The sequence below is a fragment of the Kogia breviceps genome, chromosome 5 (genome assembly GCF_026419965.1).
Source record: "Kogia breviceps isolate mKogBre1 chromosome 5, mKogBre1 haplotype 1, whole genome shotgun sequence".
In the NCBI taxonomy this organism is placed as follows: Eukaryota; Metazoa; Chordata; class Mammalia; order Artiodactyla; family Physeteridae; genus Kogia; species Kogia breviceps.
The window spans coordinates 21,762,796-21,785,357 of NC_081314.1; the positions used below are offsets into that span (position 1 = coordinate 21,762,796).

General features: G+C 43.7%; 1 protein-coding gene and 2 non-coding genes across 3 annotated transcripts in view; 2 read left to right on the forward strand and 1 right to left on the reverse strand.

Annotated features, from left to right (window-relative positions):
* The window catches only part of ACP3 (acid phosphatase 3), an 83,762-nt gene extending 63,977 nt beyond the window's left edge, over window positions 1–19,785 (reverse strand). Inside the window, 3 exon segments of the mRNA XM_059065303.2 lie at window positions 15,982–16,121; window positions 17,716–17,807; window positions 19,652–19,785. Of these exon segments, the coding sequence (XP_058921286.1) occupies window positions 15,982–16,121; window positions 17,716–17,807; window positions 19,652–19,785 (366 nt within the window).
* Window positions 594–665, forward strand: TRNAC-GCA (transfer RNA cysteine (anticodon GCA)). Its single transcript has one exon. It is a non-coding gene; the product is annotated as a tRNA-Cys (tRNA).
* TRNAC-GCA (transfer RNA cysteine (anticodon GCA)) lies at window positions 3,206–3,277 on the forward strand. Its single transcript has one exon. It is a non-coding gene; the product is annotated as a tRNA-Cys (tRNA).
* Window positions 19,786–22,562: the final 2,777 nt, after the last annotated feature.

Here is a 22,562-nt window from a genome sequence, read left to right on the forward strand (position 1 = left end):
ATCAAATGACATTTAGGAGTTGGCAGTGTTCCAAGTTTCAGGCAAGTTATGTTACATAAGAGTGTATCTCCTTGGCCATCTGTTTTTGTGTGAGTAAAAACATCTTACAGTTACGTCTTGGAAAAGCTATCTCACACAAACCATTATTTATACATATTTTTTCCAGAATCAATTTAATGCAAAAAATGTCTATTGAGTGCCAGTTATGAACTCAGTTCTGTGAAGTCAGAAGAACAATGAGGATCTCAGTTGCTCAGAGCCATTGCTAAGGAAGCATGACAGGAATCCAATCATCACATTATACTGATGATGCTATTTGTGGAAAAACTGATGATTTTTACCTGGAACCAAGGTTCACTTTGTATAAGATATGGCAGACAGAAGAGGCTTTGGGTATGGAAAGTCTAAGAGAGTTTCTAGACTCAGAGAATGTAATTCTCAGGAGTCAGGTCATTTTTCATAATGAAATTCTATGATGCCCAGACTCCTTCCAGGCAGCATTCTCTCTAATTATAGCTCCCCTGAGTCACTGCAGGTGTTTAGAGTTATAATGTTGAGAGAGAGATAGATTACAAAAACAAGGCTGTTTCACCCGGGGTATAGCTCAAGGGTAGAGCATTTGACTGCAAATCAAGAGGTCCTTGGTTCAAATCCAGGTGCCCCCTGCACATTTTTATTTTTGCTTTAGAAGAATATGGATTGATTTTGAATTTATTATATTCTGTAGCTCATGGCTGGTTGAATAATAACTAATGTCCCTTGTATATATGCCAGGCAGCAGACTAGGTTCTTTACATTAATTATCTCCTTCATTTCTCACCAAAATTTTACAAGATACATTATCTCCATTTTACACAAGGAGTCTGAGACTTGGAGATTCTACAAAGGACAGGTCCACGATTTAAACTAGGAGAACACGTCCTCAATGACTTCATTATACTACTCATTCTGTTCTCCTTCTGTTAAAAGCTTTGTCACAAATTTCCACTTAGCAATGCTCCCAAAGTGCTAGAACTGTCCATAGCCTTTTAGAACCTTTTGGTTGCAGGGCAAACCCAGTAACTTAGTGATGGTGCCCACACGTTACAGTGTCCTGGGGGCAGTCAGGGAATAGAGTCTTTGTTCACAGAACAGTGCTGTGGAGAAACATGAACTGGCCTAAAGTTTAGGGAACTGCACTCCTTTCCTGATCTAAAGCTTGAGGACTTTCTATTACCTTTCTACCCCCAGTTCATTGCCTGCAGCGAGCACCCCACATTGGGTGCCTGCATTCCAGACCCAGGCTAGGGCCAGAGGTCAGGCCTTAGTCTAGGTTTAGTTCCTGCCTGCAGCTCAGGCACTGCTGCATTTTAAAATCAGCTTGAATGACATACACTGAGCACCTACTACATGCCAAAATTGTGCAAAGTGTGAACCCAGAAGTTAATAAGACACAGCCCCTGGCCTCAGTGTGCTCTCAGCCAGGAAGCAGGCCTGTAAAATAAGAAGTCAGACAGCTGTGAGCTGGACTGAGCTGGGCCAGCTTCAGGAATGCAGAGGAGGCAGCTATTACCTCTGTCCAGATGAGGGAGGTTACAGGAGGCTTCCAAGAGGAGCTGATGGCAATTCAGGGTCTCACAGAAGAACAGTATCGCCCCAGAGGGAGGGTGGAGGAGAGGCAGGGGTGCGGTGAGTGAGGGTTGGGTCCCAGGCAGAGACAAATGCATGGGCAGAGGCTGGAGCCAGATGGATGCAGTTGGAGGCAGCTGGAGCACAAAATGTGCTATAGGCAGTGTCAGCAGAGGATGCTGAAGCCAAGGAGGCAGACAGGGATCAAAATGTTAGAACTCTTGTTGTGCTGAGAGGTTTGCAGTTTATCATGAAGGCCTTTAAGAGGAGTGGCCTAGATGCACCTGATTTTAAAACGACTGCTGTGGGAGCAGTAGGGGATGGATGTCAGGGGTGGAGGCTGGGAGGCCATTTAGGAGGTGGTGGCATTGCGGTGCAGGGGTGGGAGTGGGCTTAAGTGATATCAAAGCTAAAATCAGCAGCACCCAGTGATTAACTTGCACTGGGGAGGAGGGGTTGGAAGAAGCCCAGAGTTGTGTTACATGCTTTGGCCAAATGACTGAGTACACAGTGGTGTCACCAACCAAGACAGGGAGGAGGCTGATCAGATGGTTAAATAGGCAGGCCTGGCACCCAGCTCTGAGCCCACACTGAAATCCTGGCCCCACCACCTCTCAACTGCATAGCCACTCTGTGCCTCAGTTTCCTTACTTGCAAAATCAGTATGCTAACAATAACACCTGTCCTGTGGGATTTTTTTCTGATGATTCAGCCAGAAGTTATGGCTAGAACTGAGCCTGGCACATAGCAAGTGTTTAGTAAATATGGACTATTATTATTGCAACAAAGCAAAATAGGAGGAGATGCAGGTTTGAGCAGGAGGACAGCAAGTGTAGTTTGGGGCACACTGGGTTTGCAATCTGAGGTTTCTGTAGAACCTCAGAGTGTAGCGGCTGGGGGCTCAGAGAGCCCCCAGAGAGCTGTGAGCTGGAGTTCTGGGGGCTGTGGGCTCCTTAGCTTCATAGCAGCTTCTAGGCTTCATCAGGGAGAACTTACTGCAGTGACAGATTTCCTTGACCTTTCTTCTCAATTCTGGAGATACACAAGTTTGAAAGTTCTCAGACTGGAACTCAAGGAACTAGGAATCAGTGGTGTTCAAAGGTGAATTTTGGAATTCTTAACTGTTTTTTTTCCAGCTGTAAATGAGACAGTTCACCTGGATGAGATCCCCTTGAAAATCTGCTGAAGTCATGTACAATATACAATCCATGCACACATACAATATTTGCCTGTAATTCAGAGTTGAACATGAACCTCTGTAGTCCAGTTGTGGATTTCCAGTTAATACCCCCTCAATGTCCAATATTTGATGGCACCCCATGATGTTTACAACATTCACTGATGGGCCTGGAGATTTATGGGCAGTTGGTGGTGTATTTTAAACACTGGAGAGTTAGACTGAGAACATAGCACTGAGCTTTAAGTTCTGAGAAGAGAATGAACATACATGCTCTGAGAAAAGTAGGAGGTGATGTGGCTAGAAGGGAATCAGGGATGAAATTAAATCTAGGAGGAATCTCAGCCACACAGATATTTATGAAGTATGATGAAACTCATTAAAGTGGAATAAGTGCTTATAGGGGGCATAATAGCATCAGGGGGTATAGCTCAGTGGTAGAGCATTTGACTGCAGATCAAGAGGTCCCTGGTTCAAATCCAGGTGCCCCCTGTTTTGTTTTTTTTTTTCTTTTGTTCTTCCTGGCAGCTTCATCAAAAGACTCAATCTAGGGTGAGGTAAGCAATGTGCCTAGGGCTCAAAATTTAAGGAGGCAGTCACTCTCAGGTTCATGGAGGCACCTTGGCTTATTAATTCCTTCACAGTAGAACTATGTGATCATTTAAACCCACCCTTCCTGCACCAGACACACAGAAACACAGCCACACACCTAGAGACACCCAAAGACACCCCCACACCAGATGTCGCCCAACCACACACACACACAGATCCACACACAGTCACACACAGACACACCAATAGACAAAAATACACACACACATGCAGCTTTATTTATTTTATTTTTTTGCTCACTTTAGCTTTATTTATTTATTTATTTTGAGCTGTTCAGAACATTTATTACTCCAGAAATGATTTCTTTTTTCTTTTTTTAAACATCTTTATTGGAGTATAATTGCTTTACAATGGTGTGTTAGTTTCTGCTTTACAACAAAGTGAATCAGTTATACATATACACATGTTCCCATATCTCTTCCCTCTTGGGTCTCCCTCCCTCCCACCCTTCCTATCCCACTCCTCTAGGTGTTCACAAACCACCTAGCTGATCTCCCTGTGCCATGCAGCTGTTTCCCACTGGCTATCCACCGTACGTTTGGTAGTATATATATGTCCATGACACCCTCTCACTTTGTCACAGCTTACCCTTCCCCCTCCCCATATCCTCAAGTCCATGTTCTAGTTGGTCTGTGTCTTTATTCCCGTCCTACCCCTAGGCTCTTCATGACATTTTTTTTTCTTTTACATGTACCTTTATTTCTACGGTCCTGTATATTCAAGTCTTATCAACCAGAAATTTCCAGCGTCCTTTCTACAAACTTTTTATCTTTTAGTAATTTTAGAGTTACGGAAGTGTTGTAATGATAGTACAGAGAGGTCCCCTATAACTTTCACTCAGTTTCCCCTAATGTTGACAAGTTTACATAACTGTGGCATATTTCTCCAAACTATGAAACATCAGTGCAGCACTATTAACCAAAGACTTCATTCAGATTTCAGCAGTGTCCTTTTTCTTTTCCAGGATTGAATACAGTGTACCATGTTGCATATAGTTGTAATCTCTTCTTAGTCTCCTTCAGTCTCTGACAGTTGCTCAGTCTTTCCTTGAGTATTTTTGTTTGTTTTTGTTTTTTTCTTTGTTGTTATTTTGCATTAACACTTTTTAAAAGTCCTGGTCAGATATTCTGTACACTGTCCCTCACTTTGGGTTTGTCTGATGTTTTCTCATGATTAAACCAGGGTAATGAACTTCTGGGAAGAACATTACCATGGTGCATGTCCTTTCTGTCACACCTTCTTAGGTGTGGAAGAAAAACACTGCAACAATTTAGGAGTCTGCTACATTGGTAAAATTTTTAGAGGTCTGATGTGTGAGGTATGTCAGGTTATGCCTTCTAAAGTGAGAGACACAACACAAAACAAGGTACTTCGCTTGGTGAGCCTCTTTGAGTTTTGGTGGCAATGTATTTGGGTGTGTTTCTCTGGTATGTTTACTAGACAAAAATAACCAATGAGATTGTAAGGCTCTGTGTGGATCCCAAAGCAAGAAAATAGTCTGTAATCAATCTGTAGTGAACAATAAATAAATAAATAAATAAATAAATCCTTTTCATGCAAGGTCTGATGCAGGTCTTGTTGTCTTTGTCCCTCTTGTACCTATGTTCATCTAGCAAAATGTGGCCCTTAGGATCATTGCTCCAGGGGTAGAGAACATCAGTTCATAGCTGCCTTAGTCCAAGGGTAACATACATCTCTTCTGCTCACAGTTCATAGGACAGAACTAGTCATGTGACCCCAACTTCATTGCACTGGAAGTTGCCAAAAGTAAGAAATCTTTTGGGTACTTGGTGAGTATGAATTTTCTTTGCTATAACCCATCTACCATTCCAATATGGGCCCCTAGTTGGTGGAAATTTTTTCTGATTCTTCTTGTTATCACCAGTGACTGGCAAGGACCTTGCCCATAAAAGGGGGTCAGAAAGTATTTGGTGAATAACAGCTATTCAGTGAATGAATAAATAATGAAGCAAGATACATAGAGTACATTTTAAAATTACTTGGAAACTAATTTTATTATAAGGCAAGAGTTATACTTCTCACATTTAAAAAACTACTTATTGATACTTTTCTAAACAATCTCTTAAAAGATTCAACCTTCATTAAAGAAGATAATGTTGTCTGTGCCCAAGTAAAATATAGAATAATAATCGTTTTTACTGGTTTGTTTTACTTTGGAAAATAAATATTTCCTACTCTGCCTCCCTTTCTAAAACAGTCCACATGAACTTTACCTATTATAAAATCAAAACACCTTTATTATATAAAATTTTAAACATATATCAAAGAATAAAGGAGGGAATAAAATTTGGTTGGCTCTTCACTATGGTCTTTTAAAAAAACTGTTGTCTTTTTTATATGTGATTGTGTTTGTACATGTGAGTGTGTGTTTTTTCTGTGAATGTATGTAAATATTTATTAAACAAAAATGCATTAGGCATGTCTTAGGCAGCATCTCAGATCCTCTTGGCCTTGACCATTTCTGAAGCCCTTGACCACCTTTTCTGCCCTGGCTGCCAAGGGGGTAACTGAGTATGTAAGGACTTGTCAGCTCCACCCAGGCATGGCCTGCACCCTTCCCTCCTGTCCATGCTGGATGCCCCGGCCTCCCACTCTTGGCTTCCTTCATGCTTTTGAGGTATGAGATGTCACTGGCCCAGTTGGTGCTCCCACATACAGAACCTGGAAGTGTTAAAGAGCTCATGCACCACGGGGAAAATTTTCACCAATGAGATGCAGAAGCTGAGGCTAAAATCTTCTCCTCGTTTCTTAGGACAGATTGTCTGGGTATGCAGTTGTTCACACCTCCTCTGAAGAGACAGTTTTATGAGATCAAGCAACTAGTGCATTTGTTACCACGTGGAGGCCAGCTTGGAAATTCACCCTTGAACTGATTGAACCTTCTTTCTCTGCCTCCCTCCCTTTTCCCTCACTCCTGCTCCCTGGGATGGCACTTTTTGAAGAACTAATAGTACACAGCTTTTCTGAAGCTCTAGGTTCTGGGATACCTGTGTACAGCAGACGCTCTGGATGTTTTGCCAATTTTCCCTTCAGTCCTTCCCACACAGTTCACCCTGGCTTGATTCTAATTGTCAGCATCTACACCTCTTCCCCTAAGGGTTTTTTTTCACCCATAGCCTACTTTGCATAGTTCATGGCAAGTCAGAAGTGCCAGAGAATTAATGGCCCTTGGGAACAACCCTCAAACAGTGATTGACAGAAGTTGCTGTTTAAATACTGGATTCTTTACCCTTTCTGCAGGATCCGTCTGAGCCTTTATGCTGTCTGCCTGGGCTCCAGATTTCCCAGTGGAATTAATTTGGGTTGTCCACGGTGGTAACTTGCATGACTGTGCAAACTTTATTGGCTTCTCCTTTCCTGTCCCACTCCCCCTCTCCCCACAGTGTGCCCTGTTGTCACCTCCCAAATAAGTTACTTGAACTTGAATTCTTGACTCATAGTCTGCTGCTGTGGGAACCCAAACCAAGATCGCAGTCTAAGACATTTTTTTAAGTTGATATAAACTGAATTTTCTTTCATTTAATAATATATCCTGTACGTGATGTTAAATATTTTAAAACTTTTCTAAAATATGTTCGAATGCTGCATGTTATTTACTATATGGATTCTATAAATAATTCGTTGCACATTTCAGATATTTTCAATTTTTCTATCCAACTGTAATTAACCCCGTGCTAAATGGAACTGGAGAGGCTATGTCTCTAGGGCAGAGTCACAAATACATAAGCCACAGATGGGTCATTTGTGCACATGATAGGAAAGAAATAACCAATGTAGAGATTTCCCCTGACTTCTATTTGATGTTTTTGAAGGTTGCCATAAAACAAGCCTTCTTTAGAGAAAAATCCAAGGAATCTCAATTACATTCTACTTTAAAAGGATATGAGCTGCATCCAAGCTTTCATTAAACAAGATACTATCTCTGTCTTCTTTCTCTTTGAAAAGAAATAGCTAAAGTTCATTATGTGGTACTTTGGTGCCCAGTGGATTCTGTTTTTCTGTGAGAAAACTTTGGCTTCCTGCTTCCAAAGAGATATACGTTTGTCACTGTTATACAGTTAGGATAATGTCTAAAGGTTTATTCCAATTTCCTAAATGATTTGGGCCCAGTTAACTAACCACTGTAAGCTCTAGGTTCTTTTCATTTGTACATTGGGGATAATAATAGTATTCCCCTTACTAAGTTTGATGTCAGAATTGTATAATATAGAGTACATAGTAATGGCTCAATAAATGATAGCAATTATTTTACAGTTACTTCATTTTCAATGGTAAAAGGAGTAGCATAGAGCAGAGGGTGGGGCTTAAGAAATATGAAGGGGCATAAGGGTGGAACGTGCAGATGTCTAATTAGATTCAGGGAACATGAACGGTTCTCTGCACAAAGCGATCTTCTTTACAGATTCTTCCTGGTGACAGACCCAGGACATAGCCCTGCATAATCCCAGCCTTCCTACCTTGCTCAGTGCTTCTTAAAGTGCCCCAGGAGCATCAGCAACACCTGGGAACTGATTAGAAAAGCAGATTTCCAGGCCCCACCTTTGATTTTTTTTTAGGCTCAGAGTCTCTGGGGGAGGCCAGCAATCTCTGTTTAAAGAAATCCGCTAATGCACATTAAGGGCTTGGGCATTTGTACCTGGCCTGCACTGGACCTCCTGCCCGATTCAGTCCCCCTCTTACAGCTTTCATCCTGAAATGTTACTGTTTGCTCTGTCTCAATTATGTATTCCTCTCCAGCTCTGATTTTGACTCCTCAACGTTCGAGTTGTACTAAGACCTTTGATCTGCCATGGGATGTGATTTCTACTTCTCTGTTGGTCCCTGTATCTGGCAGCTCCAGACAACTCATCCTGAGACAGTTTGGACCCTGGGACCTCAGTCTGCCTGGAGCCAGACCAGAAAACCAATATTTCTACCAGGTTTTGGCATCTGTGGGAAGACTGGCCCATTACTAGCCCAAATTCCAGACTCAGTCCTGCCCCAGGATCTACAGCAATGGGACTCCAAGTCAGGGAAATAAAAGAACCTCTGGATTCAAAGTTATGTCTCCAGGACTCAGTCCAACATGTGGTTCCTCGTTTGTTTTTTTTTTTAAAGCATCTTTATTGGAGTATAATTGCTTTACAATGGTGTGTTAGTTTCTGCTTTATAACAAAGTGAATTAGTTATACATATACACATGTTCCCAATCTCTTCCCTCTTGTGTCTCCCTCCCGCCCACCCTTCCTATCCCACCCCTCTAGGTGGTCACAACACACCGAGCTGATCTCCCTGTGCTATGCGGCTGCTTCCCACTAGCTATCTATTCTATGTTTGGTAGTGTATATATGTCCATGCCACTCTCTTACTTTCTCACAGCCTACCCTTCCGCCTCCCAACATCCTCAAGTCCATTCTCTAGTAGGTCTGTGTCTCCATTCCCGTCTTATCCCTAGATTCTTCATGACCATTTTTTTTCTTTTTTCTTAGATTCCATATATATGTGTTAGCATATGGTATTTGTTTTTCTCTTTCTGACTTATTTCACTCTGTATGACAGACTGTAGGTCCATACACCTCACTACAAATAACCCAGTTTCATTTCTTTTTATAGCTGGGTAATATTCCATTGTATATTTATGCTACATCTTCTTTATCCATTCTTCTGATGATGGACACTTAGGTTGCTTCCATCTCCTGGCTATTGTAAATAGAGCTGCAATGAACATTTTGGTACATGACTCTTTTTGAATTATGGTTTTCTCAGGGTATATACCCAGTAGTGGGATTGCTGGGTCGTATGGTAGTTCTATTTGTAGTTTTTAAAGGACCCTCCATACTGTTCTCCATAGTGGCTGTATCAATTTACATTCCCACCAGCAGTGCAAGAGTGTTCCCTTTTCTCCACACCCTTTGCAGCATTTATTTTTTATAGATTTTTTGGTGATGGCCATTCTGATCAATGTGAGATGATATCTCATTGTAGTTTTGATTTGCATTTCTCTAATGATTAATGAGGTTGAGCATTCTTTCATTGGCATTGTTCATTGGTAATCTGTATATCTTCTTTGGAGAAATGTTTATTTAGGTATTCTGGCAAATTATAAGACATTGATGAAAGAAATTAAAGATGATACAAATAGGTGGAGAGATATACCATGTTCTTGGATTGGAAGAATCAACATTGTGAAAATGACTCTACTACCCAAAGCAATCTACAGATTCAATGCAATCCTTATCAAACTACCACTGGCATTTTTCAGAGAACTAGAACAATAAATTTCACAATTTGTATGGAAACACAAAAGACCCTGAATAACAAAAGCAATCTTGAGAACGCAAAATGGAGCTGGAGAAATCAGGCTCCCTGACTTCAGACTATACTATAAAGCTACAGTAATCAAGACAGTATGGTACTGGCACAAAAACAGAAATATAGATCAATGGAACAGGATAGAAAGCCCAGAGACAAAGCCACGCACATATGGTCACTTTATCTTTGATAAAGGAGGCAAGAATATACAGTGGAGAAAAGACAGCCTCTTCAACAAGTGGTGCTGGGAAAACTGGACAGGCACATGTAAAAGTATGAGATTAGAACACTCCCTAAAACCATACACAAAAATAAGCTAAAAATGGATTAAAGACCTACATGTAAGGCCAGAAACTATGAAACTCTTAGAGGAATACATAGGCAGAACACTCTATGATATAAACCACAGCAAGATCCTTTTGACCCACCTCCTAGAGAAATAGAAATAAAAACAAAAATAAACAAATAGGACCTAATGAAGCTTAAAAGCTTTTGCACAGCAAAGGAAACTATAAATAAGACCAAAAGACAGCACTCACAATGGGAGAAAATATTTGCAAGTGAAGCAGTTGACAAAGGATTAATCTCCAAAATTTACAAGCAGCCCATGCTGCTCAATAACAAAAAAACAAACAACCCAATCCAAAAATGGGCAGAAGACCTAAATAGACATTTCTCCAAAGAAGACATACAGATTGCCAACAAACACATGAAGGAATGCTCAATGTCATTAATCATTAGAGAAATGCAAATCAAAACTACAATGAGATATCATCACACATCAGTCAGAATGGCCATCATCAAAAAATCTAGAAACAATAACTGCTGGAGAGGTTGTGGAGAAAAGGGAACACCCTTGCACTGCTGGTGGGAATGTAAATTGATACAGCCACTATGGAGAACAGTATAGAGGTTCCTTAAAAAACTACAAATAGAACTACCATACGACCCAGCAATCCCACTACTGGGTATATATCTTGAGAAAACCATAATTCAAAAAGAGTCATGTAGCAAAATGTTCATTGCAGCTCTGTTTACTATAGCCAGGAGATGGAAGCAACCTAGGTGTCCATCATTAGATGAATGGATAAAGAAGATGTGGCACAAATATACAACGGACTATTACTCAGCCATAAAAAGAAACGAAATTGAGTTATTTGTAGTGAGGTGCATGGACCTAGAGTCTGTCATACAGAGTGAAGTAAGTCAGAAAGAGGAAAACAAATACCGTATGCTAACACATATATATGGAATCTAAGGGGAAAAAAAGGTCATGAAGAACCTAGGGTGAAGACGGGAATAGAGATGCAGACTTACTAGAGAATGGACTTGAGGATGTGGGGAGGGGGAAGGGTAGGCTGTGACAAAGTGAGAGAGTGGCATGGTCATATATACACTACCAAACGTAGAATAGATAGCTAGTGGGAAGCAGCCGCATAGCACAGGGAGATCAGCTTGGTGCTTTGTGACCACCTAAAGGGATGGGATGGGGGGTGGAGGCAGATGCAAGAGGGAAGAGATATGGCAACATGTGTATATGTATAACTGATTCATTTTGTTATAAAGCAGAAACTAACACACCATTGTAAAGCAATTATACTCCAATAAAGATGTTAAAAAATTTATGTATGTAGGTATGTGCACCTATATGTATTATATACATAATATACATATATTTTGTATCATAAACATATTATATATGATAAATATATAGAATAAGTTTATGATGCATAATATATATAATAACTATACTATATATAATATATATTTTATGTATCATAAATTTGTCTACAGTATAAATATATATATACACACTCACACGCACATACAATCACAGGAGAAAGGAATTGAGTAGAATTCAGACTTTTCCTAATCCCATCTATACGAGAGCACCAAAACACAATGTCTGTCCATTCTGTAAAGGTGAGGATTTCCACAAGGATATGTGAGCAGGAAGCAAGAATGCTGGGAGCCATTGCAGGGACAGCCAACCCCAGAGGCCAAAAGGAGACACACGGAAGTGAATCTACCTGCAATGGGAGGACCTGGAAAGTTGTATGCCAGAGGGGCCAATGTCTGAAATTTCTTGACTTTCAGTCCTCCCACAGCTGGACTTGGAAATAGGTTGGAAAATGAGTGACTCTCCTTAGATCCCATAGCCAACCCAGACCTGTTTCAGTTGTATTCTGCACTAGGCCAGTCCTTGACGGAATCCTAACTTTGTGCATTGTGTGTTTGCACTCCATGTGATACCAGCCCATGGGTATGACAGGCACTGTAGGTGTTTCTAGGTCTATCCACCTGATGGCTTCCCTAAGAAGTTGATGCCAGAATGACCACCAACTGTGCAGACGGGGTGAATGGGGAGGCCCTGAGATGCCCATGGCTTGTCCAGGTCCACATCTCTGCTAAGAAGGAGGTGAGCCATGTCTGAAAGCTCCTGTGTCCACAGAGCTGGGGCCCTGGCAACAACAAAGTTGCCCCACGTCTGTCAGGTGGGCTATGTTGGTGTCACTGTTGTAATGTCACTGCAGAGTCCCGGGTCAGAGGACCCCAGGATGTGACCACACTCCCTATCAATAGGGCTCAACAGAACCTGGAGCCTGGATAACCCAGCATCCGCATCCTGGAGGAGCTCCTTCCCCAGCTCACTTAGCTGGAAACATGGTTCTTCTGTGTCCCAATGTGCTGAGGCTGTGGAATTAAGATAGGTCAGAGCAGGGTGTCCTCCACAGCTGTTGATGTTGGGTCAGGTCTCACCCTAGAGTCATTGGGACAATTGCCTGTAGGACTTCAAAGGTAAGCCAGGGAACCCCAAGTCAAGCCACCACCAAGATGTCAGACAGGTAGCGTTCTGCCCATTTACTGGCTATGTGGAATGTGGAGGGAGTGGTTTCCTTGTCCAGTGAGGTGGTTCTGCCTCTAACAAGGGCAGGTGAATGAGGTGGGAGAAGCGTAGTGGGCCGTTCATGTCCACACCACAGGCCCAGGATGGCTGGGTGGGATGGAGAGAGCCTAGGCAGCACCGTTTGGCCAAGGTTTATGCCAAGCTCCCGAGGTGGATCTCTTTCGCCCCAGGTGGATATGTGAGCCGATCCAGATCAGTGCCTAAGCTGGGTGCAGAAGGTGAGTGGGCAGAATAAGAAGTGATAATGGCTGGGTGGAGAACTGATCCATCTGTGCCAGTCCAGCCAGTCTGCTCATCACTGTCATAGCAGAACCCCACGTTGCTGATAGGCAAGGAGCTCATCCATTGGGATACCCAATGAATCTCCCTGAATGAGGGGCCAAGGGGACCCTCACCTCCCCAAGCCCACACCACCCATGTGGGCCAGCACAGTTTCCACTTGAGTGTGGCCATGGAGAGTTCTCTGGAATCAGGGCTCAGAGGTCCATAGCGTCCAATCCCTGGCTTCCATGGGGCTCACCATAGCAGGCTCTGACCTGGAGCACTGTGCCTATCTTCACACCAAGTAAACTGGAGGATCCAGAGCCCAACAAGGGGAGAATAAAAGTGAGCAGTCTGGGCCGAATGCTGAGCCCCACAAGGTTGAGACGCCAGAGGCTGGTGTTGAGCCCGGAAAAAAGGCCAGCCTCAGACAACTCATCTGGTGGACTGCAATTTGCCGACACATAATGAAGCAAGGATTGGTCTCAAAATGTTCACAGAACTCCCATTCAAAAGAGGGAAATTTTTGAAGGGACACCCTGGCCACAAAAGGGACACAGATGGTATACCAATTTATGCCCTGGATGGCGGGGTAGACGAACAGTGGTCCAGCTCAACTCACAGAGACCTATGGGGGTCTGGCTTTGTCCTGCCCTTTCTGGATTCCTAAGAGAGATGGAGGGTGAGGAAGGGGAAGAGGGCCAGTTATTGCTTACGCTTAACTCCAACCCTGACCATGGTCACCACTTTCATTCACCAAGGCAAATGAAGTCCTCGCCATAATAACTACATGGGGAAAAAAAGAAGAGGAATGTGACAGCAGAGGAAAGAGTCCAACTGAACTGACTCTCCAAAGTAAATGTTGAAGGAGACCCTGCCACCCACCCAGAAAAAAACAACAGATAGAACTCGTCAGAAATATCAGTTCTATTTCAGGGTACAAACATCATCGACACTACAGAAATCACTTGTATTTCTGTACACTCACAATGAACTACCCGAAGCAGAAAAGAATATAACAAACACAAGGACAATGGTGGTAACTAGCTAGTGGGAAGCAGTTACATAGCACAGGGAGATAAGCTCAGTGCTTTGTGACCACCTGGAGGGATTGGATAGGTAGAGTGGAGGGGGACACAAGAGGATGGGGATGTGGGGATATATGTATACATATAGCTGATTCACTTTGTTATACAGCAGAAACTAACACACCATGGTAAAGCAATTATATTTCAATAAAGATGCTAAAAAAACAAACCAAACAAACAAACAACTAGGAGTCCATCTAACCCACAACATAAAAGACCTATAACTCAGAAAACTGGAAGAGAGATGTATCAAAGAAGGAAAATGAAGACTCACAAAACTGGAAGAGATATGTGGTGCTCATGGATCGGAAGAAAGCGTCTCATGGAAATGATTCCCCCTACCCTGGAGGCAATCCAGAGAGTCAATGCCGTTCCTCTCAAAATTACCCACAGATTTTCCTCGGATAACCACAACAAAGAGTTCCAAAATGCGTCTGGAAACACAAAAGAACACAGAGAGCATAGATATGCTCTTCAGAAAGAAGCACAGACTTTGGACTTCTCACACTGTCTGATTTCCAACTAGCCTACAAAACTACCATCATCAAGGCAGCATGGTATTGTCACAGCAGACTTCCACATAGATCCCTGGAAGAGAACTGAGTGCCCAGAAAGAAACCCATGCTTGTGCGGTCCATTCATCTCTGACTAATGAGGTGAGAAGGTCCAATGGTGATAAGATAGCCTTTGCAATGAATGGTGTTTTGGAAACAGGACAGCTCCTTGCACAAGCATCACACTGAATTCCTTTCTCATGCCATGAAAAACTACAATCTCAAACCAAATCGACTATTGTAACATAAAACCTGAAGCCAGGCAAGGCCTAGAAGAAACCATAGGCAGTAAACACTTGGACATCAATCTTAGAAACATGTTTCTGCATCAGTCTCCTCAAGCAGGGAAAGAGAAGCACAATAAACCCAGCTGGGGCTCTTGGTGACTGAAAAGGTTTTTGAAGTCACAGGCAAGTGTCTGCAAGATGGAAAGGCAGCTGACCCAAATGAGAGAATATTGATTGGCAAATGATGTATCTGATAAGGGGATCATCTGGAGAACAGACTGAGAACCCCCACAACTCAATACTTCCAGACACCAATATGCTACCTCGAGCTTAATCTTAAAAATGTGTGTATTTGGGGGCACCTATATGTATTTTATACATAATATACTTCTGTTATATATAATAAACACATATCATACATTTATTATATATAAGGTTATGATACATAATATATATATTGTATAAATATATGATGAGTAGAAATCACAGACATTTCTTAAATCCATCTATATGCAAGGACCAAATCACAAAGTCCATCCTTTCTGGAGGGGTGGGGCTTTCTTGAAGGAGGCAAGAATGCTGGGAGCCATTGCATGTGCTCCAGAGATCAAGAGGGAACACTTGGACATGAATCTACCTGCAAAAGGAGGACCTCGAAGGTTGTATGCGGGGGTTGGGTGCCATGTCTGATGTTTCTTGACTTTCAATCCTCCCATGGCCATAATGGGAAGTACGTGGGAACAGAAGTGATCCCAGAGAAGAACCAGGCCAGTTTCACTTGTATTCTGTGCTACACCAGCCCTTGAGTGAAAACTTCCTTTGTGCAGTGTGTGCATGTGATCCATGTGGTACCAGCCCACCAGTTTGCCAGACACTGTAGGTGTTTCTAGGTCTATGGTCCTGATTGCTTTCCTAGGAAGTCTATGTCAGTATGACTGCCAACTGTGCAGATGGGGAGATGAGGGAGGCCCTGAGAGGCTGATGGCTTTTCTAGGGCCACAACCTGATGAGAGGAGGAGGACTGTGTCTGAAAGCAGCTTTGTCCACAGTGCTGGGGCCCTGGCTACACCCAAGCAGCTCCATGACTGTCAGGTGCACTGGGTTGGTGTCAATGGTGTAAGGAAGAAACCAGCGCCAGGGGACCGCAGGACGTGACCTCACTTCCCTGGCAATAGGGTCCAACAGAAACTGGAACCTGTTTAAAAAAACATCCACATCCTAGAGTAGACTCTACCCAGGTCACTTGGCTGGAAACATGTTTCTGCTGTGTCCGATGTGCTGAGGCTGTGGTCTTAGGAAAGATCACAGTTAGGGTGTCCTCCAGGACTGTGGATGCTGTGTCAGGTCTCACCGGAGAGGCCTTTGGCCATTTGCCTGGAGGCACACAAAGGTAATCCAGAGACGCCCAGGCCAGGCCATCACCCTGATGCCAGCCTGGTAGCCCTCTGTTCCTTGTCTGGATGTGGGCAGTCGGGAGTGGGGGGTGTTTACATTCCTGTAACGTGGGTCTGCCTCCAGGAAGTGTAGGCTGATGAGGGGGGATAAACCTGGGGATCCGGTCATGTCCACACCAAAGGCCAAAGATGGCTGGGTAGGATGGAGCAATACTAGGCAACACTCTTTTTAAAGAGATTTATGCCAAGGCCCCGAGGAGGTTCTGTTTCATCCCAGATGAATATGTGAGCCAACTCAGGTCAGTGCCTGATCTGGAAGCAGAAGATCTAGTGGGAAAAAGAAGCAGTGATAATCACCTGGTGGTGCTGTGATCCGTCTGTGCCAGTGCAGCCCAACTGAAGATCACTGTAATGGCAGAGCCCCACGTTGGAAATTGATGAGGAGTTCATCGATGGGGACACCAAAAGCATCTCCTGAGTGAGGGACTGGGGTGACCCTCACCACACCCTGCACAACTGCCTGGAAGGGCCATCGCAGTCTTCTGGTGAGTGTGCCCATGGAGGTTTCTCCAGAATGAGGGCCCAGAGGAACATGGGGCCCACTCCCTAATTTACACGGGCTCAGCATAGCGGGTGCTGACCTGGTGCACCGTGCCAATCTTCCCACCAAGTCAGACAGAGATCCCGGAGCCAACCAAGGTGGAGAACAAAAGTGAGCAGTCTGGGCCTGAATGCTGCACCAGACAGGGTGGAGGCCCCAGAGGCTTGTTTAGGCCCGGACCAAAGGCCAGCCTCAGACAACTCAACTGGTGACTGCAATTTGCTGACACTTAATGTAGGAAAGATTTTTCTCAAAATGTTCACAGAACTTCCTTTCAAAGGAGGGAAAGATTTGCAAGGACCCCACCAGCAACAGAAGGGACAGAGATGGTATACAAACTTTTGCCCCAGACAGAGCGGCAGCCGAACAGTGGTACAGCCCAACTGCCTGAGCCCTATGGGGTTCTGGTCTTGTCATGTCCTTCCTGGAGGCCTCAGAGAGATGGAGAGGTAGATAGAGGAAGAAAACCAGTTATTGCCTATGTCTAACTCTAACCCTGACCACACACGCGGCATTCATTCACAAGGCGGAGGCGTCCTCGCCATAGTAACTACATGGAAAGAAGAAATAAGCGGAATCTGATGGTAGAGGAAAGAGCCCAAGTGACCAGAATCTCCACATAGAAAATGCTGAAGGTGACTCTACCCCCCCAAAATGACAGAATTCGTCAGTAAAATCACTTCAATTGCAGGGTAGAAACTTCATGGACACTACGGAGATCAGTTGCCTTTCCATACACTCACAACGAACTATCCAAAAGAGAAATGAAGAAAACAACCTTGTGGACAATGACAGTAACAACAGAAATAAAAAACCTTGGAGTCCATCTATACCACGACGTAAAGACCTGTAACTTAGAAAATTGGAAGTGAGGCGTATCAATGAAGGAAAATGAAGAATACCCACAGAGCCGGGAGAGAACTTGGTGCTCATGGATCAGTAGTATCTGTGTCATGGAAACGATTCCCCTCACCCCCAAGGCAATCCAGAGAGTCAATGCCATTCCTCTCAAAATTACCCATGGATTTTCCACAGATAACTACAACCAAGAATTCCAAAATGCGTCTGGAAACACAAAAAAGCACAGAGAGCGTCAATACACTCTTCAGAAACAAGCACAGACTTTGGACGTCCCATGCTACCTGTTTGCCAACTAGCCTACAAACCTACCATCATCAAGACATCATGATGTTATCACAGCAGACTTCTACATAGATCCATGGAAGAGAACTGAGTGCCCAGAAAGAAACCCAAGCTTGTGCGGTCCATTTGTCTCTGACAAAGGAGGAGAGAAGGTCCATTGGGAACAAGATAACCTCTGCAACAAAAGGTGTTGCGGAAACAGGACAGCTCCATGCACAAGCATCACACTGGATTCCTTTCTCGTGCCACCTACAACCACAACCTCAAAACAAATCGACTACTGCAAAGTAAAACCTGACACCAGGCCAGACCTAGAAGAAACCATAGGCAGTAAGCACTTAGACATCAATCTTAGAAACATGTTTCTGGATCAGTCTCCTCAAGCAAGGGAAAGAGAAGCACAAAAAATCCAGTTGGCCTCCAGGCAACTGGAAAGGTTTTTGAAGTCACAAGCAAGTGTCCACAAGATGGAAAGGCAGCCGACCTAAATGAGAAAACATTGATTGACAAATGATGTATCTGATAAGGGGATCATCTGGAGAACAGACTGAGAACTCCCACTACTCAACCCTTCGAGACACCAAAACGCTACCTCAAGCTTAATCCTAACAATGTGTGTATGTATTTTCACCTTTAGGTACTTTATACAAAATATACTTCTGTTATATATAATAAACAAATATAATAAATTTATTATATATAATAAGTTTATGATACATTATATATTATATATAATTAGGTATCATAAAGTTCAATACATAATAAATAAAAAGTATATATATAGGCACACACACACACACACATGCACACACACCCAAAATCACAGGAGAGAGGGATGAGTAGAAATCAGACATAGCCTAAATCCGTCTATATGCAAGGACCAAATCACAACGTCCATCCTTTCTGGAGGGGTGGGGCATTCTTGAAGGGTATGTGACCAGGAGGCAAGAGTGCTGGGAACAATTGCAGGGGCAGCCCACTCCAGAGGACATATGCAGGGGTGGGGGTGGCGATGTCTAATGTTTCTAGATTTTCCGTCCTCTCATGTCCATACTGTGAAGTAGGCGGGAAGAGAAGTGACTCTCCCTAGATCTCAGAGCAGAAACCGGCTAGTTTCACTTGTATTCTGTGCTAGACCAGCCCTTGAGTGAATTCTGCCTTTGTACAGTATGTGTATGCACTTGATGTGATACCAGGCCACCAGGTTGCCAGGCACTGTAGGTGTTTCTAGGTCTATGGGCCTGATTGCTTTCCTAGGAAGTCGATGCCAGTATGACCACCAACTGTGCAGATGGGGAGATGGGGGAGACCCTGAGAGGCCCATGGCTTGTCCAGGGCCAAATACCTAATGAGGAGGAGGAGAGCTGTGTCTGAAAGCAGCTTTGTCAACAGTGCTGGGGCCCTGGCTACACCCAAGCCACCCCATGACTGTGGGGTGCACTGTGTTGGTGTTAATGGTGTAAAGAAGAAACCCAGGCTATGGAACTCTGGGACATGACCTCAATTTCCCGTCAATAGGGCCCAACAGAAATGGGAACGTGCTTAACCACATATCCATATTCTAGAGAAGACACTCCCCAAGTCACTTGGCTGGAAACATGGTTCTGCTGTGTCCTGATGCACTGGGGCTGTGGCCTTCGGAAAGGTCACAGTCAGAGTGTCCTCCTCGGCTGTCGATGCTTTTTCCTGTCTCACTAGCAATGCTTTCAGTCATTTGCCCAGAGGAGCACAAAGGTAAGCCATAGAGTCTCAGGCCAGGCCATCACCCTGAAGGCAGCCGGGTAGACCTCTGTTCCTTGCCTGGTTGTGTGGAGTGGAGGGTGTTTCCATTCCTGTAGGGTGGGTCTTCCTCCAGCAAGTGTAGGCTGATGAGGGGTGATAAGCCTAGTGTCCCGATCATGTCCACACCTCAAACTCAATATGGCTAGGCAGGATGGAGTGAGACGAGGCAGTGCCCTTTGGACCGAGATTTATGCCAAGCCCCCAGGTGGATTTGTTTAATCCCAGGTGAATATGTGAGCCGACCCAGGTCAGTGGCTGATCTAGAAGCAGAAGGTCTAGTGGGAAAAAAAAAGCAGTGATAACGGACTGGAGGTGCTGTGATCCGTCTCTGCCAGTCCGACTCAACTGAAGATCACTGTCATGACAGAACCCCACGTTGGAAATTGATGAGGAGCTCATCGATGGGCACATCCAAAGTATCTCCTCAAGTGAAGGGCTGGGGTGACCCTCACCACACCCTGCCCAACTGCCCAGAAGGACCATTGCAGTCTTCGTGTGAGTGTGGCCATGGAGGTTTCTCCAGAATGAGGGCCCAGAGGTACATGGGGCACAATCCTTAATTTCCATGGGGCTCAGCATAGCCAGCGCTGACCTGGTGCTCTGTGCCAATCTTCCCAGCAAGTCAGGTAGAGATACTGGAGACCACCAAGGTGGAGAACAAAAGTAAGCCATGTGGGCCTGAATGCTGGACCAGACAGGGTGGAGCCCCCAGAGGCTTTTGTTGGGCCTGGGACAAAGGCCGGCTTCAAACAACTCAACTGATGACTGCAATTTGCTGACACATAATGAAGGAAGGAAAAAAAAAATGGTCATGAAGAACATAAGGGCAGGACGAGAATAAAGATGCACACTTACTAGAGAATGGACTTGAGGATATGGGGAGGGGGAAGGGTAAGCTGGGACAAAGTGAGAAAGTGGCATGGACATATATACACTACCAAATGTAAAACTGCGAGTGGGAAGCAGCCGCATAGCACAGGGAGATCACCTCCGTGCTTTGTGACCACCTAGAGAGGAGGGATAGGGAGGGTGGGAGGGAGGGAGACACAAGAGGGAAGAGATATGGGGATATATGTATACGTATAGCTGATTCACTTTGTTATAAAGTAGAAACTAACACACCATTATAAAGAAATTATACTCCAATAAAGATGTTTAAAAAAATAAATGAAGACAGGATTGTTCTCAAAATGTTCACAGAACCGCCATTCAAAAGAGGGAAAGCTTTGAAGGGACCCTCCCTGGCCACAGAAGGGACACAGATGGTATACAAATTTATGCCCCAGATGGAGGCGCAGCTGAACAGTGGTACAGCTCAACTCGCTGAGCCTTATGGGGCCCTGGCCTTGTCCTGCCCTTCCTGGAGGCATCAGAGAGATGGAGAGAGGGGCAGAGAAGAGGGCCAGTTATTGCTTACACCTAACTCTAACCCTGACCACTCACACCGCTTCCATTCACCAAGGTGGAGGGAGTCCTCACCATAATAACTGCAAGGAAAGAAGAAAGAAGAGAAATGCAAAGGCAGAAAAAAGAGTGTAATTGACCTGATTCTCTATATAGGAAATGCTGAAGGCGACCATAGCATCCCTTCCAAGAAAAAAAAAAAACTGATAGAACTTGTCAGAAAAGTCAGTTTGATTGCAGGGTACAAACTTCATGGACACTACAGAAATCAGTTGACTGTCTGTACACTTACAACGAACTATCTGAATGAGAAATGAAGAAGACAACACCATGGACATTGGTGATAACATCATAAATAATAAAACTAAGAGTCCACCTAACCCATGACATAAAAAAAACAACAACTTAGAAATCTGGACAAGAGACATATCGATGAAGGAAAATAAAGACGACTCATACAACATGGAAAGATAGGCGCGGTGCTAATGGATCAGTAGAATCCATCTTGTGGAAATGATTCCACACATGAGAGGCAATCCAGAAAGTCAATGCCATTCCTCTCAAAATTACCCAAGAATTTTTCTCAGACAACTACAACCAAGAATTCAAAAATGTATCTGGAAACACAAAAGAAAATAGAAGGCATTGATATGTTCTTCAGAAATAAGCACAGACTTTGGATGTCCCACGTTGCCTGATTTCCAACTAGCCTGCAACCTACCATCATCAAGACAGCATGATATTGGCATACCAGACATCCACATAGATCCGTGGAAGAGAACATAGAGCCCAGAAAGAAACTCATGCTTGTGCAGTCAACTCGTCTCTGACAAAGAAGGTCAGAAGCTCCAATGGGGACAAGATAGCCTCTGCAACCAATGGTGTTTTGGAAACAGGACAGCTCCATGCACAAACATCACACTGGATTCCTTTCTCATGCCACCTACAACCACAGCCTCAAACCAAATTGACTACTGCAATGTAAAACCTGAAGCCAGGCAAGGCCTAGAAGAAACCATTGGCAGTAAGTTCTTGGACTTCAGTCTTAGAAACATGTTTGTGGGTCAGTCTCCTCAAGCAAGGGAAACAGAAGCACAATAAACTCAGTTGGGGCTCCTGGTGACTGAAAAGGTTTTCGATGGCACAGGGAAGCCTATGCAGGAGGGAAAGGCAGTGGCCGAATATGAGAAAACATTGATTTGCAAATGATGTATCTGATAAGGTGATCATCTGGAGAACAGACTGAGAACACTCACAACTCAACCCTTCAACAAAAAAGCGCGCTACTCTGAAAGTTAACCCTAACAATGTGTGTATATGTGTGCACATATATGTTTTACATACATAATACACATGCGTTGTATGTAATAAATATATTATATATCATAAATTTATTATATAGTATAAGTTTATGACATAATATATATTATGTATAAACACTATATTATATATGATATATATTAAGTAACATAAATTTGTCTACACAATAAA